Source organism: Engraulis encrasicolus, chromosome 12 (genome assembly GCF_034702125.1).
Source record: "Engraulis encrasicolus isolate BLACKSEA-1 chromosome 12, IST_EnEncr_1.0, whole genome shotgun sequence".
Classification (NCBI taxonomy): Eukaryota; Metazoa; Chordata; class Actinopteri; order Clupeiformes; family Engraulidae; genus Engraulis; species Engraulis encrasicolus.
In genome coordinates, this window is record NC_085868.1 from 31,456,086 (window position 1) to 31,466,085 (window position 10,000).

At 50.8% G+C, this 10,000-nt stretch overlaps 1 protein-coding gene across 1 annotated transcript in view; it reads right to left on the reverse strand.

Annotated features, from left to right (window-relative positions):
• Window positions 1-9,606, reverse strand: part of pcdh17 (protocadherin 17) — a 146,999-nt gene extending 137,393 nt beyond the window's left edge. Inside the window, exons 1-2 of the mRNA XM_063212052.1 lie at window positions 9,034-9,606; window positions 5,395-8,200 (exon numbers count right to left, since the gene is read on the reverse strand). Of these exons, the coding sequence (XP_063068122.1) occupies window positions 5,395-7,881 (2,487 nt within the window). The 5' untranslated portion in view covers window positions 7,882-8,200; window positions 9,034-9,606. The remainder of the gene's footprint in view (window positions 1-5,394; window positions 8,201-9,033) is intronic.
• Window positions 9,607-10,000: the final 394 nt, after the last annotated feature.

The window sequence follows — 10,000 nt, forward strand, 5'->3', positions numbered from 1 at the left end:
TTTCTCTTTCGCTTACTCCTTCTCTCCCTCTCTCGCTCCCTCTCTCCTTCACTCTCTCGCTTCCCTTCACTTTCTCCTTCTGCTTCTCTCTCTCTCTCTCTCTCTCTCTCTCTCTCTCGGTCTGTGCCTCCCTTATTTGTGGCCATTTTCCGTCTTCCTTTTCCCTGCCTCTCACTCTCCTCTTCTCTCTTTCCTCTCTTCTTCAATTTTTCTTTCTCTCTCTCTTTCTCACTTCACCTTCATTATTTGTGCATATTTCCCTTCTTCTCCTCTACTTCTCACTCTCCTTTCCTCACTTCCCTCTATCCTTCCTTCCACTCTCCCATCCCTCCTTTTTACTCACTTCCATTTCTGCCCCCCACCCCCTCTTTTCCTCACTTGCATCTCGCCTTCCTCCTCCCTCTCTTCTTCCATCTCTACCCCCCCCCCCGCACACACACACACTCTTCCTCTCCCTTCCACTCTCTTTCCCTCTCTCCATAAACTCACATGCTCCCATTTCACCTTCCAACATGCACTGTATCTCTCCTTCCTTCCCTTCCCTCATCTCCTGCTTTGTGTTCTGCAGGACATAGTGCTCGTCTCAATGCAGGATCCACAATGCTCGACTGTGCCTACCCCTTACTTCTCTTCCCCTCTCTCTGTGCTCTATTTCCCACCTCTCTCTCTCTCTCTCTCTCTCTCTCTCTCTCTCTCTCTCTCTCTCTCTCTCTCTGATGATCCTTTACTCTGTCACTTTCTCTCCCTTTCCACCTCCCCATCCCTCTCTCCCTCTTTCTCCCTTCCCACCTCCTCATTCCTCTCTCCTTCCTCACATCTCTCTCTCTCTCTCTTTTCTCTCTCTCCCTTTCTCTCTCTCTCTCTCTCTGATGCTCCTTTACTCTCTCTCCCTTTCCACCTTCCCATCCCTCTCTCCCTCGTTCACTCCTCTCTCTCTCTCTCTCTCTCTCTCTCTCTCTCTCTCTCCCCCCCCCCTCTCTCTCTCTCTCTCTATTTGTCTCTCTCTCTAAACTCATCTAGCTTCCATCTCTCTCCTTCCTCCTCCAGGAGTTGGTGTTAGTGTTAGAGCAGAGAGAGGGGAGCCACAGGGCTACTGGGCTTCTGCTACCTCACTATGTGTTCTGCTATGTGCTGTTCTGTGCTGTGCTGTGCTGTGCAGGGCTGTGGTGGGGTAATCCATCAGTAACAGATAGGCACAGCGCTGGGACTAAGCTCTTGCCAATTATTTTGTTCACTTATTAGTGTTGGGGCTTCCTGCCTGTCTGTCCGCCTGCCTGCCTGCCTTGCCTGGCTGCAGTCTAACGGCTTTGCCCCCCAGCCTGTGACCCCATGGCCGGACACAATGGGACGGCAAGACACACACACACACACACACACACACACACACACACACACACACACACACACACACACACACACATGAACACACACACACACGCGCACACATGAACACATACACACACACACACACACACACACACACACACACACACACACACCGACACACACTTTTGAAAATCTCCTGCCGTTCTCTTGCTCCTCTTTCTCTCTCTCACACACACACACACACACACTAATACAGGCATACACACACATGCACACACAGGCATAGACATACAGACTAAACTATGCCTCACAAGATGGTCACTCCTTCTACACACACACATACACACACACACACACACACACACACACACACACACACACACACACGCACACACACACACCCTAAACTATATCTCACAAAATATTCAAAGAAATACTCCTGCTACACACACACACACACACACACACACACACACACACACACACACACACACAGAGGAAAACCCACATACACACACACATAGAATCTGAACTTCCTGTTTTCAGAAACACACTGAGGGGAACACACTAAAAAGACATATACAAAAACACACAGTGCTGGGACAATGGCTACACAGACACAACACTGTAACGACTACACACTTTGTACAAACACTTAGACACACACTTACAAATACCCAGGAGAGCACTTGTCTCACTGAAAACTGCCTGAAAACTGTCTACTATAATGGTGCCGAAGAGAGCAGAACTTCTCAGCTTAGAGCACTGGCTCTTTCTCCACACACACACACACACACACACACACACACACACACACACACACACACACACACACACACACACACACACACACACAATCAGACGCTCTCATTCTCTCTGCACATACACACACACAAACACACACACACACACACAGAAGGAAGCACAGTCAAGCGTTCTAATTCAGTGCTTTGAATGAAGAGCGACTGCAAATAATAGGCTCTTGCTAGGCTCACATATTGCTTGGTGCAAAAAAAAGAGACACAAAAAAACGCTAAGTAAATCGAAGCGAGGCTAGCTGGGTTCCAGTCTGCTAGCGCCCCACATTCCACGCTTTGAAGCCGGTGCGCTCATTTGACATGACAGTCACCAAACCGTCTACCACCAAAGGCATACCTCCTCCTCGCCCGGCGCACACACACACACACACACACACACACACACACACACACACACACACACACACAGCAGCATAAGCAAAGAGAAAGAGAACAGAGGCTTACACACACACACACACATGCACGCGCACACACACACACACACGCACAGGCACAAGTTCCCAGCTGCTTAACCAAATCTTTCAACACAGATCAACATCAGCACCACGGAAGGTGAGGGTGAGAAAAACAACATAACAAGGATGATAATGATAGGATAGGGGGAACAAAAAAAACAATACGATAAAAATAGAGAGATGCTCTCTCTCTCTCTCTCTCTCTGGTGTGTCTTCATTTCCTCATATTTCTCTCTCTCTACCTCTGTCTCTGTCTCTGTCTCTCTCTCTCTCTCTCTCTCTCTCTCTCTTTCTCTCTGTCTCCCTCTCTCTTGCTTTCTGTCTTTTTCTTGTCGGAGCGAGGGGGGGAAAAACAATCCCAGCACCCACCGTGCTCCTGGGAATCGACTGGCTGACACACTATCCCTGCCGCTCCCATCCCCATCCCCAGCGTCCCGCTCCGCGCCTATTAATGATTCAGGAGAGATCATCATACGCACAGCGCAACGCAATGCAACGCATCGGGCCCTCGCTCGCCAACCCACGTCGAGCGAGTGAGGTATCAATTTATGAAAAAGGAGAGAAGGGGGGGGGGGGGGGGGAGAGCCAGGGCTGATGTGATGCGCGAGCGAGCGCACGCCGGCTGGCTAAAAATAAAATAAACAAATGTGATTTCATCCCCGCATACAATCAGAGCTCTCCTTTGAGAGCAGCAGGAGGGATGGATAGAGGGGGAAATAGACAGGGAGAGATGAGATGGGAAGACGGAGAGAGAGAGAGAGAGAGAGAGAGAGAGAGAGAGAGAGAGAGAGAGAGAGAGAGACTGATTGAGTGAGTGAGTGAGTGAGTGAGTAAGTGAAGGACAGAACAGGAGAAAGAGATTAATATGGGGAGAGGGAGGGTGAGAAATGCAGCGGTACAGGCATTGAGGGAATAAACAAGTGAGAAAGAGTGTGAGAGAGAGAGAGAGAGAGAGAGAGCGGGAGGGGGGGCAAGATAGGAAGATGGACAGATGCTGAAGTGGGGGAGGCAGGCCAGGCAGAGACACAGAGAGAATGAAAGAGCAGAGCAGAGCAGAGCAGGGACGGAATGAGTGACTGAGTGAGAGAGTGAGAGAGTGAGGACAAGCGGTGGAGGAGGAGAATAAGAGAGGAGGAGAAAGACATAGAGAGAAGGAGAGCGGAGAGGAGGGATGGAGGGATATGGAGTGACTTAGGCAGAGCGGTGGAGGAGAACGTGAAAGAGCGAGAAAGAGAAAGACGTAGAGAAAATGAAAGAGCATGATAAGAGAGAAACAGAGAAGCAAAGGGAGGGAGGGACAGATGGATAGAGAGAGTGACTGAGGCAGAGCGGAGGGGAGCGACGGAGTGAGTGAGACAAAATCAGAAAGAGAAAGAGAGAGAGAGAGAGGGAAAAGAGAGAGAGGATTTTGCGCACCCCCTGTGAGGCAGCAACAACAGCAGCAGCAGCAGCAACAGCAGCAGCGGCAGCACTGTCGGGAGCACCAGCGGCGGTGGTGGAGGCAACAGCAGGAGTAGTGGTAGTAGACACCGGAAGCCCTTCATTGATCGCAGCTCTTTTCATTTGCTGCAAAATGGCTGAGTACATTTTCTGAACGAGAGGAGGCAAATCAGAGCATTCTAGCATTTATTAAATAACAACCCCCCACCCCCACAGCCCCAGCCCCAGAGCCCCATCTCCAGCTCCAGCCCTCAGCCAGCTCCTCTCTCCTCCTTGGCTAAGCCCAACCTCCATGCATCATAACTGTCTACCAACTCCCAGGAAACGGGCGAGCTGCAGCTTACACAATGGGTCCCCCCCCCCTCCTCTCTTCTCTTCTCACGTAACAGAATTACACACACACACGAGCACGCACACACACACACTGCTCCATTTCCACCAAAATCCATTACTCCAAAATGATACGAGCAGCCCCATTGAATGATTTCAATAAAGATGAATAGACAAAAAAACTGTACGACATGCACAATTGTGTGACTCAATTGTTATTCTTGCCATGCTTTTTATTCTTGCTTAAAGCAGAACATATTTTTTTTGCCACAGCAACTGAGCACACTATGTCAACCATCAGCTGGGAAAGAGTCTGTGTGTGTGGGTGCCTTTCTAGCAGGTGTATGTATGGTATGTGTGTTTGCATGTGTAAGTGTGTGGGGAGAGTGTGGTATGCTGTATGCAAAGGGGTTTAAGTGTGTCTTGGAACAGGCTACCACAACATTTGTGTGTTGTCACAGGAATTTTTTCACAGAGGTGGGATTCAGCACAATGTTTTGTAGCCAGGGATGTGTGTGTGTGTGTGTGTGTGTGTGTGTGTGTGTGTGTGTGTGTGTGTGTGTGTGTGTGTGTGTGTGTGTGTGTGTGTGTGTGTGTGTGTGTGTGAGCAAGTGCGTTTGTGAGTGTGAGAGGAGAAGTGAAAAAGTAGAGAAAACAGGTGACAGAAGACTGACTGACAGCAGGAGTGGAGAGCCAGGGAGGTGGGTGTTTTTTATTCCACCTGCAGCAATGTGCTGCCCAGGAAAATGTGTGAGAGTGTTTGCCTGTGTGTGAGATAGGGTGTGTGTGTGTGTATGTGTGTGTGTGTGTGTGTGTGTGTGTGTGTGTGTTATAGTTACCGACGTTTAATGCACCAGTTGCGGATATGCTCCAGACAGAGATTTGGATAATGTGTTATGTGTGTGCACACCTGTGTGTGTCATGGCAGGGGTAGAGAGACAGAAAATGGCTATTGGGGAAAGATGGATACAGATGCAAAACTAAATCGAGAGAGCGAGGGAGGGAGGCGGGCAGCGCCACCTTACCTGAATGATGGACATCCTATTGGTAGGCGTCTCGGTGGTGCTGGTGACAGGGCTGGTGAAACTGGTGTGGCAGCCCACCGGCCCCTGGGGCACGGGCAGGTTGTTGGCCGCCGGCTTGAGGTACATGACCTCCGACCTGGGGGAGCTGAGGGGCAGCCGCGTCTGGTAGTCGAAGTACATGGGCGAGGTGGCGAGCGACGGGCTGCTTACCACGTTCATGACGTTCATGGCGTCTCTCTCCTCCACCTCGCTCTGCACCAGCATGATGTCATTCTTGTTGATCTTCTTCTTCTTCCCCTTGCCGAGCGTCCCCGGGTGCGAGTACTCGGCGATGCGGCAGTTGTACGTGCGGATCTCCTTGTTCTCGCGCTTGCACTTGACCACGATGGTGACCATGGCGGCCAGCAGCATGATGGAGATGATGCTGAGCGTCACGATGAGCGGGAGGGACATGTCCCAGCCGTGCCGCTCGGCGTTGATGCGCGGCTCGCCCTCGGGCAGCGCGCCCGAGTAGGCCTTGACGATCAGCTTGGCGTTGTCGGCGAAGGAGGGCTTGCCGTGGTCCGAGACGCGCACCACCAGCTCCACCACGGGGGACACCTCCTCCCAGAGCGGGTGGGCGGTGCGCACCTCGCCCGTGACGGGGTCCATCTCAAACAGGTGCTCCTCGTTGCCCTCGGCGATCTCGTAGGTGAGCCGGCCGCTCTCCCCGGAGTCGTTGTCCACCGCGCGCACCGTGGTGACGATGTGGCCGATGCCCACGTTGCGCGGCACGTGGATCTCCGCCGTGTCGTTCTGGAGCAGAGGCAGCACGATGACGGGCACGTTGTCGTTCACGTCCAGGATGTTGACGCGCACCGTGGCGTTGCTCTGCAGGTGCGGTGACCCGGAGTCCTTAGCCAGCACCTTGAAGTCAAAGTACTTGGTCTGCTCGTAGTTGAAGGCTCGCAGGGCGTATATGGCGCCTGTCGAAGCCGTGACTCCGACGAAGGTTTGGATGGAGTCGCTGCTGACGTTGGAGGGTAACAGGACATAGGACACGGTACCATTCAGGCCCAGGTCCGGGTCGATAGCCAGCACCGAGCCCATGTACTCGCCGGGCACGTTGTTCTCAGAAATCTGCATGACGTAGACGGGCTTAGTGAAGTGAGGCGCGTTGTCGTTCTCGTCCAGGATCTTGACGGTGAAGGACTTGGTGGAGTTGAGCGGCGGGTTGCCGTTGTCCTTGGCCAGGATGCTGATGTTGTACTCGTCCTGCAGCTCGCGGTCCAGAGGCTTGTCCGTCACCACCGTGTAGAAGTTGTCGGAGTTCTCCTCCAGCTTGAACGGCACGTTGCCCAGGACGCGGCACTGCAGCTGGCCGTTGCGGCCCGAGTCCTTGTCGGTGACGCGGACCAGGGCGATGACCGTCCCCGGGGGCGCCGCCTCGCTGATGGCCCCCTGTCGCACCGACACAAAGTTGATGGACGGCCAGTTGTCATTCCTGTCCACCACTTTAACAGTGACTTTACAATGGCCAGGGATGGGATTGGGCCCTTGATCCTTTGCCTGGACATCAATCTCTATAATTGGGTTTTCCTCATAGTCGATTTTCCCCTGAATCTTTATGACACCTGTTTCGGGGTCTATAGAGAACAGTTCCCTGATCCGGTCTGGCGTGTAGCCACTAAATGAATAAACTATCTGCCCGTTGCTGCCTTCGTCGGGGTCTGTGGCATTTAAATCTATCAATACTCTTCCGGTGGGGGTGTTCTCGGGAACCTCTACCACATAGGAAGGCTGCCCAAACACCGGGCTGTTATCATTAGAATCAATAACTTTCACATTAATCTGCATGGTACCGGATCGGGGATATTCCCCTCCGTCAATAGCCGTTAGGATCAGCGTGTGATGGCTGCGTTCCTCCCGGTCTAACGGCCGCTGAATCACCAGCTCGGGGAATTTAGTTCCGTCCCCTCTTGATTTTACATCCAAAGAAAAGATGCTATAATCGTCTCGCGTGATCTGATAGGTTTTCAGCCCGTTCTCCCCGGCGTCCAAGTCATATGCAGCGGTCAGGGGAAAGCGCGTGCCGGGCGCCGCATTCTCAGCTATCTCGAGATCAATCACGTCGTTGGGAAAGGTGGGGGAATTATCGTTTATGTCCTGTATTTCGATTTTGATCATGAATATCTCTGCGTCGTTGGCAAATACCTCCATAGAGAGCTGGCACTTGGGGTTTCGTTGGCACAACGTGTCCCTGTCAATCCGCTGCTTAGTCCTCAGCAGCCCGCTCGTGGGGTCCACGTCTACGAGATGCCGGGCAGAATTCTCCAACACCCTGAAGTTGGATTTTTGGCCCGTTACGTTTATGTCAATGTTTGCATCTTTGGCGAGGTTACCGATTATAGTGTTCTGTTTTTGCTCCTCCGGCACCGAGTAGTTCAAGTTTCTCAGTGTTAGGGCTTGAGCCCAAAAACAGACGAAAAACAAAATAGAAAGATACATCCCTTCAGCGTGTGCGCCCTTGATTCCGATGCGTTTACGCTGCGACCTGTTGATTTGCTCGGCAAACCAGCGATTTATCCACTCAATTACCGAGGGTACAGCACTTTATTGCAAGAAAGGTATAAAGTCATTTTGCCGTACGTTCATTAAAATGTCCTCTTCTTTCCCTCCGGAATGGTTTTATCGTGCCCTTTTTCTCCACAACAAACAGTGCTGGTGAGCACCTAATTTAAATTCTGCTGAGCGCCCAGGCTCATCCGAGGCATCATCACAATCCGGCTTCCACCAAATGAAACAGCCAGGTACTGCGTCCCTCCGTCTGAAAAACAGAAGACAAAACATTATTTTTCTCTGAAAATAATGCCAGCAGTTGGTTTCAGTTTCAAATAAATTAACAAATTGCTGCGTTACGGATAGAGATGGAGAGGCAACACCTTTGCTCTGATATGCGCATTCTCACCTCGGCGACTTAACGAAATGAGCAGCTAACGCGTAATTCTTCCTACCTTCAAAGCAGATGCAGACAGTCTGTCAATAATGTAACCTTGACAAGAATACAAACGGCTCAAAACAGATTTCTGTGCGGCTACTTGGTATTCTGCTGGCTTCCCGACATGTACGTTAATTTATGCGTCCACATTTCGCTATGAAGTGACTTCTCTATTCCACAAAAGCTACACAAATCTGGTGCTCATTTAGTCATTCTAATGGTTACTGCAATGTAAATCCATTTTTCTCCAAAGCATTCTTATGTGCTTAACCGAACCAATCTCTTGAGCAAACCGTCTTGAGGCAACCCCGTGAATACAAATGTGTTAAAATAAGCTCCTTTAACGCACACTCACACATAATCTCCTTATTTAATAGAATCCAAACGCAAACCCAAACAGCAAAAAGGCGAGGGAGGAAGATGACAAGAAGAAAAGACAAAAAAGACGAATGACACACTTCTACCGTCACTGCTCATCCCCCGCGAGGCTCGGTGGCTTCCTTAAGCTGTTGCATCCATTCTGACACGGTCCCAATTTGAACAGAGCAACACTCTCAGTCTGACTGCGGTGCTGGAACGCCAGCTATCCTACAGTCCCTGAACCACACACCACAGCCTCGCTGAGGAGTAGCCTACGTGTTGATTAAAAGGCATAAACTTACCCTATACAGAGACAGCCTGGGAAATATAAAAATGCAATGTATAATCCCGCTTGTTCCACCCTGCTAGTGCCAGGGCGCAATCGAAGTCCAGGCCGATGCTCACTACAGTATGGAAGTCAAACTGATCCAGAAAAGTAGCCCTGAATGTAATTTCAATGAGACGCGTCCTCTCTCCCGTATCCCCTCTGATTAGAATGCAGGGACTTGCTTTCGCTCGGCTCCGTGGGCTATGCAGTGACTCACGGCTCTCCCCCGAAGAATCTTTATTAGAGGTTGTGAATACCAAGACGGGGGGAAATTATAGATCCATAACGGATATTAGCAATGTGATCAGTCCTCTCACATGCTGCATTGACGCGGCTGGAGACATCCCTGTGATAGCAGTGTCCTTGCCTGTCAGAATTGTATGTCCACACTTGCTTTGCGACAGAAACGCAGTCAAACAGTCCAGTCCAATGTGTTTTCTCAGAAAGTCTTGTCAAAACCAAATGCGGGCTTCGTGTGTCACGTCAGCTGTTGACAACTGTGCGGTTATTTTTTTACTCACTCTGTGCTGAGGCACACGCTCCCTCTTTCAACCCCTACCACTGACTAACTCACTTTACCTCATAGTGCATTAAACATTGTTACTGATCCGCGGCCAGCCAATGAGCGCAGAGGGGGAGTAGCGGCCTTCGAGTCACCAACCAATCACCAGCTTTAGGTGCGCATTGGAGGAGGGATTTGAACATCAGTTTTGCGAGTACGTGATTTGTCCAGTTAGGTTTGACGCGTGGAGACGAGGGTTCAAATAAATCCCACATTTCGAAATGTGAAAGCGACGTTTGAAATGGTTCACTGTAAACGGTCAACGATATTTTCCATCTGTTGGGTCGTTTTCCGTTTTCCGTCAGGGCTGCAGGAATAATAAATAGTCTGTCTGATCGATGTCACCAAAAACCCACTGGGATTTGGCGGTGCTTACCTT